The sequence below is a fragment of the Phyllobates terribilis genome, unplaced genomic scaffold (assembly GCF_046119375.1).
Source record: "Phyllobates terribilis strain yellow unplaced genomic scaffold, ASM4611937v1 Scaffold_4__5_contigs__length_816908805, whole genome shotgun sequence".
NCBI classification, from domain to species: Eukaryota; Metazoa; Chordata; class Amphibia; order Anura; family Dendrobatidae; genus Phyllobates; species Phyllobates terribilis.
This window is the reverse complement of record NW_027362764.1, coordinates 463,681,520-463,702,002: the sequence shown is the minus strand read 5'-3', so window position 1 is coordinate 463,702,002 and position 20,483 is coordinate 463,681,520. Positions and strand designations below refer to the sequence as shown.

General features: G+C 41.6%; 1 protein-coding gene across 1 annotated transcript in view; it reads left to right on the top strand.

Moving 5' to 3' along the window:
- Positions 1 to 20,483, top strand: part of PIGN (phosphatidylinositol glycan anchor biosynthesis class N) — a 363,689-nt gene that overhangs the window by 59,486 nt on the left and 283,720 nt on the right. The window contains exons 9-10 of the mRNA XM_073678652.1: positions 3,418 to 3,458; positions 8,393 to 8,452. Coding sequence (XP_073534753.1) covers positions 3,418 to 3,458; positions 8,393 to 8,452 — 101 coding nt within the window. The remainder of the gene's footprint in view (positions 1 to 3,417; positions 3,459 to 8,392; positions 8,453 to 20,483) is intronic.

The following is a 20,483-nucleotide window of genomic DNA, read 5'->3' as shown; positions in this document are numbered from 1 at the left end:
AAATTTATTTAAAAAGAAAAACTGAAATATCACATGGTCATAAGTATTCTGACCCTTTGCTCAGTATTGAGTAAAAGCACCCTTTCGAGCTAGTACAGCCATGAGTCTCCATGGGAATTATGCAACAAACTTTTCACACCTGGATTTGGTGATCCTCTGCCATTCTTCCTTGCAGATCCTCTCCAGTTCCATCAGGTTGGATGGTGAACATTGGTGGGCAGCCATTTTCAGGTCTCTCCAGAGATGCTCAATTGGGTTTAGGTCAGGGCTCTGGCTGTGCCAGTCAAGAATGGTCACAGATTTGTTCTGAAGCCAGTCCTTTGTTATTTTAGCTGTGTACTTAGGGTCATTGTCTTGTTGGAAGCTGAACCTTCGGCCAAGTCTGAGGTCCAGAGCACTCTGGAAGAGGTTTTCATCCAGGATATCTCTGTACTTGGCCGCAGTCATGTTTCCTTCAATTGCAACCAGTCGTCCTGTCCCTGCAGCTGAAAAACACCCCCATAGCATGATGCTGCCACCACCATGTTTCACTGTTGGGATTGCATTGGGCAGGTGATGAGCAGTGCTTGGTTTTCCCCACACATACCGCTTAGAATTATCACCAAAAAGTTCTGTCTTCCTCTCATCAGAGCAGAGAATCTTATTTCTCATAGTCTGGGAGTCCTCCATGAGGAGAGGCTTCCGTTGGGCCACTCTGCCATAAAGGCCCGACTGGTGGAGGGCTGCAGTGATAGTTGACTCTGTGGAACTTTCTCCCATCTCCCTACTGCATCTCTGGAACTCAGCCATAGTGACCTTGGGGTTCTTCTTTACCTCTCTCTTAATGCCTCTTCTTCCACGATTGCTCAATTTGGCTGGACGGCCAGGTCTAGGAAGACTTCTGGTGGCCCCAAACTTCTTCCATTTAAGGATTATGGAGGCCACTGTGCTCTAAGGAACCTTGAGTAATGCAGAAATTCTTTGGTAACCTTGGCCAGATCTGTGCCTTGCCACAATTCTGTCTTTGAGCTCCTTGGGCAGTTCCTTTGAGCTCATGATTCTCATTTGGTCTGACATGCACTGTGAGCTGTGAGGTCTTATATAGACAGGTGTGTGCCTTTCCAAATCAAGTCATATCAGTTTAATTAAACACAGCTGGACTCCAATGAAGGAGTAGAACCATCTCAAGGAAGATCACAAGGAAATGGACAGCATGTGACTTAAATATGAGTGTCTGAGCAAAGGGTCTGAATACTTATGACCATGTGATATTTCAGTTTTTCTTTTTTAATAAATTTGCAAAAAATTCTACATTTCTACATACATTTTTTTTCCAGTCAAGATGGGGTACAGAGTGAACTTTAATGAGAAAAAAAATAACTTTTTAGAATTTACCAAATGGCTGCAATGAAACAAAGAGTGAACAATTTAAAGGGGTCTGAATACTTTCTGTACCCACTGTAGATAGATGAGTCATTAACCCCTTCATATACATGATATTGGAATGCAATCAATCAATCAAGTAAATAGGGCCCAAGTGAGAGGAAATCTCTCATATACAATACAGCTGGTAATAACACTGTGGGATATGATACACCCAGCATGCAAAATCAAAACTAGTGTTGCATAATTAGTGTCTACAGTAGACAGCATGCAGGTATGTATCAGATCTGCTATGGTATTCTGCTCTTCTGGCACTTTAGGGGTGCTATGTATCCAGTCCGCAAACTATTCCACAAACATTTTTTCTTTAAGAGTCAAATAGCGCTCCTTCCCTTCCGAGTCTCACCATGTGGCTAAGCGGTACTGTATAGCCACAATTGGGCTATTGGCACATTCAGCAGAAATTGTGGGACAAATTTTGGTGCCATTTTTACCAATTTCCTCATGTGAAAATGTACAGTGTTGGGCTAAAACTAAATTTTTGTGGTAAAAATGTAGTTATTTTTTCTTCGCCACACAGTAGTATAAAATTTTGTGTAATACTCATGGTGTCAATATGATCACTGCACCTGAGAGGTATAGTTTGAAAAATGGAGTCATGTATGGGGGTTCTTCTCTTTTGGCACCTCAGGGGCTCTGCCAGTGTGACATGTCACCCTCAAACCATTCCAGCAAAATCAGAGCTCTAATATGGTGCTCCTTCCCTTCTGAGCTTTGCTCTGTGCCTCACAAGTAGTTGTCCAAAACATGTGGAGTGTTGTGTGGGGTGTTGAAGTACTCGGGATGAATTGCATATCAAATTATACTGTTCATTGTGTCCTATTATCTCTTTTGAAAATTGAAAAATTGGGGCAAAAGCAACAATTTAGTGGAAAAAAACGGTCATTTTTCATTGACTGAGTCCAATTTTATACAATTCTGTGAATTACCTGAGGTTTAATAATGTGCACTATGCTCCTATATAAATTCCTCAAGAGATTTAGTTTCCAAAAAGGTGTCACTTGTGGGGGTTTCTGATGTTTTGTCATGTCAGGGTCTCTTCAAATATAACATGGAATCCGCAATCTATTCCAGTCAAAATGGCGCTTCAGAATTCAATTGGATCTCCTTCCCTTTCGAGCCTTGCCATGTGCCCAAAACTAGTTTTCCACCACACATGGGATTTCGGTGATTTCGGTTTACTCAGGAGAAATCAAGCAACATATTGTATGGTCCATTTTCTCCTTTTAAATAAGTTACTTTATGGGTGTAGTTTCTAAAATGGGGTTACTTGTGGGGATTTTCCACTGTTTAGGCACATCATGGGCTCTCAACGCCAGTTCAAGCCAGTTTTTCGCTCCAAAAGTCAAATGTTGCTCCTTCCCTTCCAAACCCTGCCATGTGTCCAAACTTTAGTTTTCCACCACATATGGGGTATTGCGTTCTCAGGAGAAATTGCACAACAATTGCATGGTCCATTTTCTCCTGTTACCCTTTTGAAAATGCAATATTTGGAGGTAAAGCAATATTTTTGTATGAAAAAGTAACATTTTCCTTCCACATTGCTTTAATTTCTGTGAAGCCCCTAAAGGGTTAATAAACTTCTTGAATCTGGTTTTTAGCACTTTGAGGGGTGTAGTTTTTAAAATGGTGTCAACTTTTGGGTATATTCTGCTATATAGGCCCCTCAAAGTCACTTTTAACTAAAAGATTTTTGCCAATTTTTTTATATTTTCATAAATAAACACAAATTATATCAACCAAAATTTACCAATAACATGAAGTACTTGATGACACGAAAAAAGAGTCTCAGAATCACTGGCATATGTTTAAACATTTCAGAGTGACATAAAGTGACACTGGTCAGAATTAAAAAAAAAAAAAAATTGGCCTGGTCAGGAAGGTGAAAACAGGCTGGGTTGTGAAGTGGTTAAATAATAATCAAAGAAAGATGTAAGATATTAACCATAACAGTCTTTATAATAATAAAGGCTAACCTGTGTCTTTTATTTTCAGAATGGAATTTGTCGAGCTTGAAAAGACTTGATGTCAACCAGGTACGAGAGTGTTTTTTCTTTCTTAGGGCTTATTCAGACATCATTGATTTTCATATGTGAAAATAGCAGAGTGATATTTAGTGTGCTGGATCAAATTTTAATCAGTCTTTGGTAAGTTTTCATTATCACTCATTTTCTTATATGCCCCCAAAAAACAAAAAATCATTGCTATGCTTCTCCAACTCATTACAATGTTAAAATCGGAGTGCACTTGGATTCAACACCTACGTCATTCGAGTGCTGTGTGTGATATCTTTGGACTATTACACATCCAGTTTGGTCCAGAAATAGTTGGAGAGTGACACAAGTATGGCATTTTAGCTATTTACCAAAACACATTCAAGATACAGTTAAATAATAATTAATATGGGCTTAAAGTGCAGACTCTCAGATTTAATTTGAAGGTATTCACATCCTAATTGGAGTAAGGGTTTAGGAATTACAGCTGCCTCTTATCAGCAGAGTACAAGTAATTGCCATTTGTCTGAAAAAGCTCTTTGATGGGCTGCATGGGCTTTTCCCTCATTAATCCATCTTCATTTAAGTAGGTAAAAGTTCTTGAGCTGATTCCAGGTGTAGCATTTGCATTTCTGTTGCTGTGAACCCACAACATGCGGTCAAAGGAGCTCTCAATGGAAGTGAAACAGACAATCATTAGCCTGAAAAAAAGAAGAAATCTATCAAAGAGACAGCGGAAATGTGAGGAGTGGCCAAATCAACAGTTTTGTACATTTTGCAAAAAAATGAATGCACTGGTGAGCTTGGAACTTAGAAAGTCCTAGATGTCCACAGAATAAAATAGCGGTGGATAATTGCAGAATCTTTTCAATGGTGAAGAAAAATCCCTTAATAACATCCACTAATGTGAAGGACACTCTCCAGGAAGTATTTGTTTCAGTATCTAAGTCTACCGTAAAAAGAAGACTTCATGAGAGCAAATACAGAGGGTTCACCACAAGTTGCAAACAATTACTCACTCTGAAAAATAGAAAGGCCAGAATAGACTTTGCCAAAAAAGCATCTAAAGAAGCCAACCCAGTTCTGGAAAAACATTCTTTGGAAAAATGAAGCTAAGATGGAGCTGTACCAGAATGATGGGAAAAAGAAAGTATGGAGAAGACTTGGAACAGCTCATGATCCAAAGCTCACCACATCCTCTGTAACACATGGTGGAGGCAGTGTGATGGCATGGGCATGCATGGCTTCTAATGGCACTGGGTCACTAGTGTTTATTGATGATGTGACTGTAGACAGAAGCAGCTGGATGAATTCTGAAGTGTACAGGGCCATACTTTATGCTCAGATTTAACAAAATGCATCAAGGTTGATTGGACGGCGCTTCACAGTACAGATGAACAATGACCCAAAACATACTGCAAGAGTAACCCAGGAGTTTTTTTTAAGGCAAAGAAGTGGAATATTCTGCTGTCAGCAGATCTCAACCCCATTGAGCAGCATTTCACATACTTAAGACAAAACATAAGTTATAAAGACCCACAAACAAGCTACAACGGAAGTCCGCCACAGGTAAAGGTCTGGCAAAGTATAACAAAGGAGGAAACACAGTGTTTGGTGACGTTCATAGCTTGAAGACGTCAGGCAGTCATTGCTTGCAAAGGATTCTCTGCAAAGTATTAAGAATGAACATTTTATTACCGGTAAAGTTCATTTGACCAATTACTTTTGAGCCCCTGAATTGAAGAGGCTTTGTAGAAAAATGGTTTCACAGGATATTTTTGTTCAACCCCTTTAATTAAACCTGAGTCTACACTTCAATTGCATCTCAGTTGTTTCATTTTAAATAAAAAATAGTGGCATGTAGAGCGCAAATCACGCTGAGTCTGTCACTGTCCTAATATATCTGGACCTAACTTTATATGGGTGATTTGTATTTCTCGAATCAAAGACACAGGGTTCCAAGAATTTTTTTGAAGGCCTGTATAAAAACACGAACAGCCCCATAGATTGTAATTGATACGTGTCCTATCCGTGAAAATCACACTTAGAACATGTACGTGATTCACAAACTTCTGAATGTACGCAATAAAATGTAAGTATTTTCAGTATTGCACGTCTGGATACTAACTTCTGTCTCCCACATAAACTATGCCGCATGTCATCACTTTGAATGGAGCGGCTGTGTGCGTGTTATGAACCAGTGCTCCGCTTACACTCCTCATCACTGTGGCCACGCAGGTTCGGCGGAATAGGGGTCTCAGGATCCCTTTTAGAGTGATCGGTGACAGTCCTATCTCACAAACGTTTCTCACTTATTCCGTAGAGAGGTGTGATGTATATTTTTGAGATGTTTAACCCATTAGGCATTGTTCCTAATGGATTAAACATCTTTACTCGATTAGACTGGCTTCACTATACACAATGGTCTGGATTATCTTTTCTATTTCTATTTCCTTTTAGCTTTCTCATAATGTTTCTCATGGTTCCTTTTACCTTCAGTAAATGTGTAAGGCAAAGTTATTGAGCGAAATCTCTTTGAAAAAAATAACTGAGCTAGGCCATTATTTCACTGCACACTAGCAATAGTAATATTTCTTTGTGTCTGGTGTTTTATGTCTTTCTTTTTGCTAGAAGCCGGTGACATCCAGCCTGGCTATCCATCGGCAAATCTGCCTAGTTATACTGATACACCTCCGCTGTATTATTGAAACATTTAGACTTTAGTAAGGCTTGATGAAAATGGCTCCAGCATGAATCTCATTGCCTTTCATGCTTGTTGGGATGTATTGACCAAAAAGATTTTCCACCGATTGCCCTCTATGCCCTCTGTATTGCACTGACTATTGCTAGCTGCAGAATGAGTTAAATGAGAAACAGCCAGTGAGCGCATTCTAATTTAGTAACTTTTAACTTTCTTTTACTGAGGCCCTCTCATCTCTGTTTAAGGAGCAGGGAAACAAAGAGCTTGTAAAAGCCAAACTATGTAAAAATTTTAATGAAACCGGAAACCTACAATTATTTTTATCTCCAAAGTACAGGCAAAAAAAAAGTGGAAAAATTCCCTTAGTGACTACAGCATCTAAGTGGTTGACAGGTGGAGGACCTTCCTCTGTCACCTAGTTACACCCCTCCAACTCTTTCAGGATGTGATCACATGACCCTGGTAGTTGATTTGGCAGCTGTAGGACTAACAATGATCTCCAGGTCTGCCATTAATGGAAGTCTGCATTAAGCAAGCAGTAGATCACAATGGTGAAAAAAAGAAACAAACAAGGACTGTTATAAAACATTTTTATCTTCAAAGGGACATGGGCTAGAAACATCAGTTCGGACTTGTGGTGTTTATATATTTTTTCTTTTATTTATTTTACACACACTGTGTTCCCCATAAATTCATAAAATACCTTGGGGTGGGATTGAATTGTAAAGGATTAATACATCTTTTTATTGCTGAATTTCCTCTGCAACTGGTTTATTAGCCTCAGTTACAGAGGAAATTCAGCATCTTGCATGCATATCAGAACTAAATGGGTCTCCTAGACCCCAAAAGCTCCTGCTCTCTCCCTACACCCAGTGATCATATGCTCACTGGATTCGGAGGAGGAAGCGCCGACACTAAACATAGCATCGGGAAGGCAGAGATGGTATTAAATAATCTTAGCCTTTTCTGTTGGGAGTCGGCTGTGTCTTTCATGTTGGTATTGTGTGGCAACCGGACCATGGTCCTGTGAACTTCCTCAGTCGCCTGTCAAATGTTGGCATCCTAGGTTCCCCTGGCGTTTTCAGAGGTCCCGTGACATATAGGACGAATGCGTGTCATGACATTGCTTGAGTCCTAATGCGTAGTGCTGGCATTCGTGTGCTGGATGAGGAAGTTTCCAAGTCTTTAGACTGAGTACCATGGAGTACCGATGTGGATGCTGGACAAGGAGGAGTAAATCCACTAAAAATGTAAATTTACACGTCAGATTTGCAAAATGGGACTTTAAGTTTAAATCCAAAATTGGGCTATTATTTATTTTTTATTTTTTTAATTTTAGCAGAACAAAAAAATTTTTTTATTCGGAATTGTATTATTCCACACAGAAAATGTAGTAATATTCTTTCTGACTTTTTCTGTGCCGATCTCTGGCTTATTCTCATTAAATAGCGAAGCTGCACACCTTATTAGAAGCTGTCATCTCCCGAGATGTCAGTACCGATCAGTCTATTCTTTAAGAGGCGAGGAGTAGCTGGTGAGCACTGCTCAATGATTAGAAAGCAGGGTTGGCATGGCTGTGCCTTTGTGCTGTAATACAGACATCAAACTCGCATGTAAGTCCTTCCTATTTGTCCAAGTCTATGGATTTTGCTTTTCCTTTGCACAACTTCCATTTGTTTGATTGATTTTTGTGTTTTCTCTCAATATATCACCATGGGCTCTTTTGATACTTAATTTTCTGTTAATGCTTTGGTGACTAGATGTCAGAATGAAATAAGTGTCTTCAGCTTTTCATACAAAGCTGTCAGACTCTCGAGGTTCCCCATATAATAACGTTGCTGCCTATAACAGTGTACAATCATAAAAGTGTGTGTGTGTATATATATATATATATATATATATATATATATATATATATAAATTTTTCTTGCAACCGGGTCAAAAAAAAAATGTCCCCTTTGCCGTAATATTAGAAAATCGCCTCAAAAATTGTGTTTTTACCATGATGGTTGGTGCTGCAAAAACACAGTATAAATGCAGCCTTAAAGAAATGAGAATGTGATAAGGTATCATATTAATAGCCACAAGCAAAATATTTGTGGTCCATTTTTAATTAACTATATGTGGTAAGATATCTTATTTTAGAAATATCATAAAAGGAATTTGAATAAAAACCTTTCAAATTGTTGTTTTCTTAGCCTTATTAATATTGGTTAGACTTATTTATATGTAAAACTTCATAATTTTATATTTATTTGTTTTTTGTTTTTTTTAGGCGGATGTGACCCCGTTGATGTCAGCTCTTATCGGAATCTCATACCCCTTGAATTCTGTGGTAATGTGTAGTTATTTTTACAAAACGTTAACAAACGTTTAGTTTTTATGCCCTTAAACCAGATAGTTATATCACACAAAATCGTTAATAAAAAACATTTACCACATATCTACTTTACATCAGCATAATTTTTGAAATATAATTTTTTTTTGTTTGTAAGTTTGAAGAGTTAAAAGTTGACCAGCAATTTCTCCTTTTTCCAATAAAAGTTACAAAACCATTTTTTTTATGGACCACATCACATGTGAAGTGACTTTGGGGTCCTATATGACAGATAATGTCCAAAAGTGACACCATTTTAAAAACTGCACCCCACAAAATGCTCAAAACCACATTCAGGAAGTTTATTAACCCTTGAGTTGCATTCGCAGGAATTAAAGTAACGTGGAAGAAAAAAATGAAAATTTTAATTTTTCACACAAAATGTTGTTTTAGCTCCAAGTTTGGTATTTTTACAAGGGTAACAGGAGAAAGTGGACTGGGTACTTTGTTATGCAAGTTCTCCTGAGTATGCCGATATCCCATATGTGGGGAAAATCTACTGTTTGGACGCACGTCAGGGCTTGGAAGGGAAGGAGTTTTGACTTTTGACTTTAGGAGTGCAAAATCGGCTGGCATCGATAGAGGATGTCATGTCGTGTTTGTATAGCCCCTGATGTGCCTAAACAGTGGAAACTGGACCCCTCAAGAAGTTTATTTAGAGCTGTAGTGAGCACCTTGAACCCACAAGTGCTAAACAGAATATTTTAACATTGAGCTATGAAAATTAAAAAAATACATTTTTCCCTCAAAAATGTTGCTTCTGCTCCAAATTTTTCATTTTCACAAGGGTAACGGAAGAAAATGGCCTATACAATTTGTTGTGCAATTTCTCCTGAGTACACTGATACGCCATAAGTGGCGGAAAACTACTTTTTGTGTTCACTAGAGAGCTTGGAGGGAAGGAGTGCCAATTGACTTTTGTAGTACAAATTTGACTGGAATAGATAGCGAACTCGATGTCGCGTGTAACGGGTCTACTGCGACAGAGCGGAACGAAAAGACTGCGCCATCTGATTTTTCCTACTCTTGCACTGACTATAAGCACTTCTCCTTCATATTAAATGGTGCAGGTTTCTTCTAGCAGTGCAGGGTTTAATCTGCTCAGTTGAGTGCTCCTGGAAACTTACCTGCATTAAGGCTTTCAGCTGTTCACTGTTGGCCACTCCCCTCTCTTATATATACTAAACCCTGGCAAGCAGGCATTGCCAGAGCTAGCTTCATTGCTGCATGGTTCAAGAGTTGGTAGAGAGATATTGTTAGAGAAGGCGTTTGGTGGATTTATCTAAAACTGTTGCGTGGTTTTGGTAGTGTGAAAATCCTCTCCTACTTTGGTTTCTCCCCCATCCTCCACTCTCCTTTTGTTTTCCTCTATTGTTTGTGTGTGCAAATTTGCATGGTTGGTATTTTCCTTTATCCCTGTTTTTATTACCTTGTTAGTCTGGTTGGTGTATTGCCATATACTACTACTCCCTTCTTTTCTGGGTGAGGGGGAGGGAACAGACTGAGGGCAGATTCAGGAGCTCAGCAAGGTACGTGGCCCTGGCTTCTTCACGATTAGAAGTAATTTGGAGAACAGGGCTAGCTAGGGTGCTCCCTAACATTAGGAACAGGGAAGGAGCCATTGGTCCCAGTATACCTGACAACAGAGTTGTGACATTGTGTTTGCAGACCCCCTGATGTGACTAAAGAATGGAAACATTGTTTGACTCTTGTAGAACAGATTTTCCTAGAATAGCTTGGTGACTCCATTTACAGATCACCAAAGTGCTAGAAGAGCAGAATCCCCCATCAAGTGACCCCATTTTGGAAATTATACCTCTTTGGGAATTTATCCACAGGTGTAGTGATGATTTGACTCCATTGCTGAGTGAAAATTGCAAACTGCCATTGTAGTGCCCTTACATTGTGCTCAGCTCATGCTTCTGGAGTCATGCACCTGTAAAGTAAGCAGGCTCTCATTGCTACAAAAATGCCTAACATTTGGACACTAAATTTAGTTTAGGCACAGTGTGGGGCTCAGAAGGCAGGGGGGATTTGGATTTGGAAGCACAGAATTTGCTGAATTTCTTTTGGAGGATGAGGAGCCATTTCACTTATACAAAGCCTTTGTGTTACCAGTAACGCGGAAGCACCCTATATTCCTATATTTCCGTTAACATTTGATGGACCGGAGTGGGGGCTTTTTTGTGGATTGAGCTGAAGATTTTACATAACATTTTGGATAACATTTATCCTGTGCTCTACACTGAGCACTTATTTGAGAATGAACAAATCAACAGCAGTTCAATAATTTGTTCTATTTTTTTTGGTTGTTTTGTTTATGCCGTTATTCTTCGGGTCTGTGCGATTACAGTGACACCAGATTTATATCGGGTTTTTATGTTTGACAGCTGTCACACACTAAAAGGTGCTTTTTTTTGCATCTCCATATTTTGAGAGCTATAATTTTTCTAGATTTCTGCCGGCAGAGTCATGTGAGGGCTTGTTTTTTTGGGACGGGTTGTTGTTTTTATTGGTACCATTTTCAGGTACATACATTTTTTTTGCTTGCTTTCTATTCAGATTTTTGGGAGGCAGAATGAACAAAAACTAGCAATTCAGGAATTTATTTATTTATTTATTTTTTTTTTTTTTAAGCCATTCCGTGTGTGGTAAAATTGATAAAGCAGCTTTATTCTTCGGGTCAGTACGATTACAGCAATACCACATTTATATAGTTTTTTTTAAATCTTTTGCTGCTTTTATACAATAATAATCCTTTTATTTATATAAGGCCAACATATTCCGTAGCGCTTTTCAATTCAGACAATTTCCAGACATTATCGGCACTCTCCCCATTGGGGCTCACAATCTACATTACCTATCAGTATGTCTTTGGAGTGTAGGAGGAAACCAGAGAACCGGGAGCAAACCCATGCAAACACACGGAGAACATGCAAACTCCTTGCAGATGTTGTCCTTGGTGGGATTTGAACCCAGGACCTCAGCGCTGCAAGGCTGCAGTGCTAACCACTGAGCCACCATGCTGCCCTCTCTGTTCTCCCTTTGATATCTAACAAACAGGTCATTATGGAGAAACTTGCACCTGTTGCCACTCAGCGTCTTCAGTTTCTTTGTGAGAAACTAATATTTGGGCAGCCACTCAAGTCTACCAAATAAAATTCATGAGAAGGAAATTGTAGATGGCTTCACTTCTTGTACTGGCTGCTATTACCAAACCATGGCATGCCATAATTCACTGGAAATATTCCAGGCTGGTTGGAGACAAGCTCATTCCCACAGAGAAGTACCAGTGTCAACACACGGATGCAATGGGAGATAGAGGAGGAAGGAGGGCCCTAGCAGTAGGGAACTAGGGAAGGGAGATCTCCTGACACCAACATGTGTCTGTCCCTAAGCTCCTCTATCGTATCGATCACATGCCTAAGCCCTCGCAGGCCCTGGACTTAACTTGACTAGTGCGCAGGCCAGCGAGACACCAGTCTCACCACTACAAAAGGACAACACAAGGAAGGGAAGGAAGGGAAGGCAAACAATGGGAAGATAACATCATAAAATACTCTTATCTCTCCAACAGAAAACTTCACCGCTGCAATAGCAACGAACACCTCAGCTTCTCCAGAGACTGGCTCCTTCAAAGAGGTCAGCATAGAATGAACTATAACCGGTGGTCTGCTGATGGATCATGTGGCTATTTTAAGGGATGTGGGAGTGGCACCAACCAACATCAGCTGACCGCTAACAAAAGGCTGCCAGCAAGAGACTAACATTAACCCTTGCTGGACCAAAACAAAAAAAAATACATTTAAATTACAGAATAACCAGAACTGCCACGAATCTCTAAATTATTTGTGACAACCATCAAGCTAATGTCATGAGTGTGTTAGGTGTGACAGACAGTTGTTCTGGATCCGGCTGTAGAAGGTCACTGCGCTTGGCATTGCAGACGCCTTCTTGATCCTCTCATCTCTGTAGTATAGTTATATCCTTCCTTTAGGACCCAGCAGCGACCTCCACATTCTACTGCTGATTGACACACCCGTGCTTGGTAATTAAAAACTCTCAGTTTCTCCAGAGAGGCGCTTGTGATAGTTCTATGTATCTCTGTGCAGGCTTGGAGCACTAGCAGTCGGCTAGTTTCTTCTCTGGTGCCCTTCGAGGACAGTTAGCGTTATCTCTCTGGTGTCTGCTAAAGCTATGCCTATCCCCTTTGTTTGTTTACCTTGTTGTCTTTAGTTTGTAGTGGGGCCTGACTAGTGCTCACCCCATCCCTTCCCTGTCTAGGGCCAAGCTTTAGGGACATTCAGGGCTTAAGTTCCTGCTCGGCAATAGGTGTGGAACCTATATAGGGTTGTTAGGGTAGACAGGGTAATATTAGATCTGCCTAGGGGTCTCCACTCACCCTTTCACTAGTTTTTGGGCTCCCTTCTCCTCTTCCCATTGTTGTGCACTTAGTCTTTCCCTCACCTTGTGTGACATTATCACCGGCCTTGCATAAAAAAGAAAAAAAAAGTGACACGTGGATTTTTCTGTGTTTTTTTTTTTTTTTTTTGTGTGTGTGTTTTTTTTTTTTTCCTTCTCCCTTGGTTCATGGATCCTGTTGCAATGCTGGCAGAGCAGCTGCGGAAGTGGTCTCTGGAGGTGACTGACCTCCGCTCTGAGGTTCAGCAGCAGCGGCTGCAGGTCCTTAATGTTGGGGTTTCTGCGGTAGGCCAGTCCAGCTTGAACCTAAAATTGCCCTCCCTGACAGGTTTTCAGGAGGTAGGGACAAGATTTTTGTGTTCAAGGAAGCTTGCAAGTTATATTTTAAACTTCGTCCTTAGGCTTAGGCTATGTGCCCACGTAGCAGATTTGATGCAGAGCGTTTTGCCTCTCTCTGGCAGAAAAAAACGCATGCAGATTTACATGCTTTTTTTCTGCCAGAGAGAAGCGTTTTTTTCAGCGTTTTTACATGCGTTTTCGCATGCGTTTTTTCAAGCAGTTTTCCAAGCAATTTTGAGAATCACTTGGAAAAGTGCTTGACAAGTTGGTCACACAATATAAATCCATGCAAAAGGATTTATATTGTTTACATTCCAGTAGTTTCAATACTTTTCAAACATTGAAATGATTAAAAAAACAAAAAACTTTCTAAATACTATTTTTAAAACTATAAAAGGTGCACTTTAAATGGGGTAACTACTAACTTGGGGGCTTTCTAGTATATAGCTCACTCAAATGCATGTGATAATTGAATAATTTCCTAAAAAGTTGGCTTCTGAAAGTTTTTTAAAAATATGAAAAATTGCTGCTGAGGCTGTGTGCCCACGTAGCGTTTTTCAAGCGTTTTTGATGCGGAATTTCCGCAGCGGAAACGCTTGTAAAACGCTTGGTAACCCGCACCCCATGGTCCCAAATGGGATTCTGCAAGTTCTATGCACATGCTGCGGATTTTTCCGCAGCGTTTATGCTGCGTTCAAAAATCCGCAGCATGTCATTTAATTTTGCGTTTCCGCAAGCAGAATTGCCTTTGTCCAATGCATAAAAAACGCAAGGCAATTCTGCATGTGGAAAACGCGTGATAAACGCGCGAAAAATGCGCGATAAACGCGTGCGGAATTCCGCATGCGTTTTTCCGGGAGAGGACTTGCAGAAATGAAGCAGAAATTTTCTGCTTCATAAATGCAACGTGGGCACATAGCCTAAGTCTAAAGGGAATCTATCAATATGATTTCACATGCCAAACTATTTATATGCTTATCTAGCTCTTTTAAAGACAAGTCCAGCAATACCTTTATGTTGCCAGTGCTGAGGACCAGATATTCAGGTATGTCCCTTTAAACCACTCATCATTAGTAGATGATTAATTGATCACTATTACATGTACGTCATATATCGAGTGAGGGTAATTGGAGCTTGTTCAACTGCTGAGCTTGCTCCATACACATTGGATGCCGGCTGTTTAATACAGCTGAAACCTGCCTATAGCAGCAGCGATTGTGCTGTTTTAATCACTTGAATGCTGTTTTCAATCTGTCAGCTGCTTTTAAGTGCTGTGATCATATCACACACTCATCTCACCTTTTATCACTGCCATTTTTGTTCTCCCATGAAGTCTAGCTAAAATATACCTGTTGACGGAAAATAATTAAAAAGTTTGGCTCTTGGAGAAGGGTAGAAAAAAAGGAAAGCAACAAAATCATCCAGACAGTAAGAAATTTCTTAATGTTTTCCATATTAAAGGGAATTCTAAAAGATACATTTTTATTTGGGAGTCCTTTAAACACTAATTATATATTCTGTGGAAATTGTATATATAATCTGTGTTGCTAAGTTTGCTTTCAAAGGAAAGCTCTGGGCAAAATCATTTTACTATGTTATACCTTATAGGGAACCTGTCACCAATTTTGTCACATAGCAGCTTACACTATCCCCTTATTCAGCGTCTGCGCTGCTTTCCCCAAATCCTTATATAACCCCTTGATTCACCCTGCATGGCCCCGAAAAACCTTTTTAATTTCTCCCGCTCTGTATTCTAATCTGGTCCGTCTGGCCCGAAGACCGTGGCTTTGGACTCTCCACCCCTTAGCCCGGCTGCCTCCTGCTTCCTCATCCTCTTTGTGAGAATTCTTGCGGCTGCACAGACAGATCGCGTCTAGTGGCTGTGCAGTATGATTTGTCCAACTGCAGGCAAAGCTACAAAACAGAAATGTGCATGCGCACTTCTGTTTTTCGGCTTTGCTTGAGCAGTATGCTTTGCCCAACTGCAAACTGGGCAAAGCATACTGTGCAGGCGCAAGACCTGGTCTGTCTGCGCAGGTGCAAGATTTCTCACGGCAATGAGAATGGCGCAGCAGGCTTCATCTACTTCAAGGATGGCAAGCAGTAGCCGGGGGGAGGGGTTGAGAGTCCGAAACCATGCCCATCGGACCGGATGGACCCGATTAGAATACAGCGTAAGATAAAAAGGTTTTTCGGGGCTATACATGGAGAGTCAGGGGGCTATATAAGGATTTGGGGAAAGCAGCGCAGATGTTAAATAAAGGGATAGTTTAAGCTGCTATGTGACAAACTTTAAAGAAGCACTCCCATCAGAATTTGTATCCTCTTAATATACAGTGGGTACGGAAAGTATTCAGGCCCCTTTAAATTTTTCACTCTTTGTTTCATTGCAGCCATTTGGTAAATTCTATAAAGTTCATTTTTTTCTCATTAAAGTACACTCTGCACCCCATCTTGACTGAAAAAGAACAGAAATGTAGACATTTTTGAAAATTTATTAAAAAAGAAAAACTGAAATATCACATGGTCATAAGACATGCTCAGACACTCATATTTAAGTCACATGCTGTCCATTTCCTTGTGATCCTCCTTGAGATGGTTCTACTCCTTCATTGGAGTCCAGCTATGTTTAATTAAACTGATTGAACTTGATTTGGAAAGGCACACACCTGTCTATATAAGACCTCACAGCTCACAGTATATGTCTGACCAAATGAGAATCATGAGCTCAAAGGACATAACCAACGAGCTCAGTGACAGAATTATGGCAAGGCACAGATCTGGCCAAGGTTACCAAAGAATTTCTGCATTACTCAAGGTTCCTAAGCGCACAGTGGCCTCCATAATCCTTAAATGGAAGTAGTTTAGGACCACCAGAAGTTTTCCTAGACCTGGCCGTCCAGCCAAACTGAGCAATCGTGGGAGAAGAGCCTTGGTGAGAGAGGTAAAGGAAAACCCCAAGATCATTGTGGCTGAGCTCCAGAGATGCAGTAGGGAGATGGGAGAAAGTTCCACAGAGTCAACTATCACTGCAGCCCTCCACCAGTCGGGCCTTTATGGCAGAGTGGCCCGACGGAAGCCTCTCCTCAGTGCAAGACATATGAAAGCTTGCATAGAGTTTGCTCAAAAACACATGAAGGACTCACAGAGTATGAGAAATAAGATTCCCTGTTCTGATGAGAAGAAGATAGAACTTTTTGGTGATAATTCTAAGCGGTAGTTGTGGAGAAAACCAGGCAGTGCTCATTACCTGCCCAATAAAATCCCAACAGTGAAACATGGTGGTGGCAGCATCATTCTATGGGGGTGTTTTTCAGCTGCAGGGACAGGACAACTGGTTGCAATTGAAGGAAACATGAATGCGGCCAAGTACCGAGATACCCTGGATGAAAACCTCTTCCAGAGTGCTCTGGACATCAGACTTGGTCGAAGGTTCACCTTTCAACAAAACAATGACCCTAAGCACACAGCTAAAATACCAAAGGAGTGGCCTCAGAACAACTCTGTGACCATTCTTGACTGGCACAGCCAGAGTCCTGACTAGTGTTGAGCCACCCCCGTAGTGTTCGGGTTCGGTTCGGTTCGTCGAACACCGGGATGTTCGAGGAACTGTTCGTCGAACTGTTCGTCGAACACCTTAGAACACCGTCGAACACCGTTAAAACCAATGGCAGGCAAACAAAAACACATAGAAACACATAGAAAACACCTGCAAAGGTGTCCAAAAGCTGACAAACTGCTCAGAAGACACTCTCTTTAAAAAAGCCGGCCGGCAAATTCAGCAGCGGCATACACCGGTACCCGACAATTTAGACAAGAAGGAATAGAGCATCACACATAGATTAGATAGATAGAAACATGTCAGTCACACATATAAGAAGCACAGTGACAGTGTTGGTTACTGCACTTGTCATTTAGTGTAAAGGATTTATTAAAAAAAATATTAGTGTTTTCATGCACCGTCTCTTTAAAAAAGCCGGCCGGCAATTCAGCATCTGTACCCGACAATTTAGAACAGAAAGAATAGAGCTTCACACATAGATTAGATAGATAGAAACATGTCAGTCACATATATAATAAGTACAGTGATAGTGTTGCTTACTGTACTTGTCATTTAGTGTAAAGGATTTATTTAAAAAAATAATAGTGTTTTCATGCACTGTCTCTTTAAAAAAGCCGGCCGGCAATTCAGCAGCGGTACCCGACAATTTAGAACAGAAAGATAGAGCATCACACATAGATTAGATAGATAGAAACATGTCAGTCACATATATATGAAGTACAGTGATAGTGTTGGTTACTGTACTTGTCATTTAGTATTAAAATAAAGGATTTATTATTAAAAAAATTGGCGTGGGGTTCCCCTTAATTTTAGGCTCTAGCGGAGGTTAAGCAGACAGCTGGGGCAGATGTTTGAAGCCTGGGAAGGGGGTAATACCCACGGAGCTTCCCAGGCTACTAATATCAGCCCCCAGCTGAATACATAGCCTTTACTAGCTATTAAAATGGGGGACCCCCCAAAAAAAATGACGTGGGGTCCCCCCTAATTTAATAGCTAGCAAAGGCTAGGCAGACAGCTGGGGGCTGATATTAATAGCCCAGGAAGGGAGCCATGAATATTGGCCCCCTCCCAGGCTAGAAACACCAGCCGTCAGCCGCCCCAGAAATGGCGCATTCATAGGATGCGCCAATTCTGGCACTTAGCCTCGCTCTTCCACGCTGCCCTGGTGCGGTGGCAGGGGGTAATAGGGTTGGGGTTGATGTCAGCTTATAATGCCAGCTGACATCAAGCCCAGGTTAGTAATGGAGAGGCGTCTATAAGACACCCCCATTACTAACCCCATAGTCAAAGTTAAAAAAAACACAAACACCCAGAATAAAGTCCTTTAATTGAAATAAAGACACAATCCTTTATTGTTCTAAATTAAACCATACTTACCATCACGCCCATTCCAGCTGAAGCCAACGATCTCCTGCAATAAAAGAAAAATAATAAAGCAACCTCATCCTTACCTTTCCATGGTTCCCACGACAGCTTCAGCTCTGCTACATCGAGATGACAGGCTGGACCGCAGCAGAACGCTGCCATCCAGCCTCTCATCCCGCAGACACTGAGAAGCGCAGGCTTGCTTGCGCTGCTCAGCGTCTCTCTGTGACGACATCCAGATGAGCCGAGTTCATGTCCAATGAACTCGGCTCACCTCATGCACGTCACTGACAGCGTGGGAAAATTCTCACGCTGAAGCGCTGATTGCAGGAGAATTTTCCCACGCTGTCAATGACGTGCAGGAGGTGAGCTGAGTTCATTGGACATGACCTCGGCTCATCTGGATGCCGTCACAGCGAGACAGTGAGGAGCGCAAGCATGCCTGCGCTTCTCAGTGTCTGCGGGATGACAGACTGGATGGCAGCGTTCTGCTGCGGTCCAGCCAGTCATCTCGATGTAGCAGAGCTGAAGCTGTCGTGGGAACCATGGAAAGGTAAGGATGAGGTTGGTTTATTATTTTTCTTTTATTGCAGGAGATCGTTGGCTTCAGCTGGAATGGGTGTGATGGTAAGTATGGTTTAATTTAGAACAATAAAGAATTGTGTCTTTATTTCAATTAAAGGACTTTATTCTGGGTGTTGTGTTTTTTTTAAATACTTTACTAGAAATTCATGGCGGTCATGTCTAATATTGGCGTGACCCCATGAATTTTGGGCTTGGGGCCAGCTGATAATACCAAGCTGGCCCTAACCCCTTTATTACCCAGTGAGCCACCGCACCAGGGCCCTGGATGAGTTGGGTACAGCGCCAGAAGATGGCGCTTCTATGAACGCGCCATTTTCCGGGGTGGCTGCGGACTGCAATTTGTAGCGGGGGGGGGGCCCAGAAAGCTTGGGCCTCCCTGCGCTGCAGATTCCAGCCCCCAGCTGCCTAGTTGTACCTGGCTGGACACAAAAATAGGGCGAAGCCCCACGTACTTTTTTTTTAATTATTTCATGAAATTCATGAAATAATTAAGAAAAAAAGGGCTTCCCTATATTGTTGTGTCCGGCCAGGTACAAATAGGCAGCTGGTGGTTGGGGGCAGCCCGTTCCTGCCTGCTGTACCTGGCTGGACACAAATATAGTGCGAAGCCCCACTTCAATTTTTTTTAATTATTTCATGAAATTCATGAAATAATTAAGAAAAAAAGGGCTTCCCTATATTGTTGTGTCCGGCCAGGTACAAATAGGCAGCTGGTGGATGGGGGCAGCCCGTTCCTGCCTGCTGTACCTGGATGGACACAAATATAGTGCGAAGCCCCACTTCAATTTTTTAAATTATTTCAGGAAATTCATGAAATAATTAAAAAAAAATTGACGTGGGGCTTCGCACTATATTTGTGTCCAGCCAGGTACAGCAGGCAGGAACGGGCTGCCCCCAACCACCAGCTGCCTATTTGTACCTGGCCGGACACAACAATATAGGGAAGCCCTTTTTTTCTTAATTATTTCATGAAATAATTTAAAGAAAATTGACGTGGGGCTTCGCCCTGTTTTTGTGTCCAGCCAGGTACAACTAGGCAGCTGGGGGCTGGAATCCGCAGCGCAGGGAGGCCCAAGCTTTCTGGGCCACCCCCGCTGCAAATTGCAGTCCGCAGCCACCCCGGAAAATGGCGCATTCATAGAAGCGCCATCTTCTGGCGCTGTACCCAACTCATCCAGGGCCCTGATGCGGTGGCTCACTGGGTAATAAAGGGGTTAGGGCCAGCTTGGCATTATCAGCTGGCCCTAAGCCCGAAATTCATGGGGTCACGCCAATATTAGACATGACCACCATGAATTTCTAGTAAAGTATTTAAAAAAAACACAACACCCAGAAAAAAGTCCTTTAATTGAAATAAACACACAATTCTTTATTGTTCTAAATTAAACCATACTTACCATCACGCCCATTCCAGCTGAAGCCAACGATCTCCTGAAATAAAAGAAAAATAATAAAGCAACATCATCCTTACCTTTCCATGGTTCCCATGACAGCTTCAGCTCTGCTACATCGAGATGACAGGCTGGACCGCAGCAGAACGCTGCCATCCTGCCTGTCATCCCGCAGACACTGAGAAGCGCAGGCTTGCTTGCGCTCCACAGTGTCTCTCTGTGAGGGCATCCAGATGAGCCGAGTTAATGTCCAATGAACTCGGCTCACCTCATGCACGTCACTGACAGCGTGGGAAAATTCTCCTGCACTCAGCGCTTCAGCGTG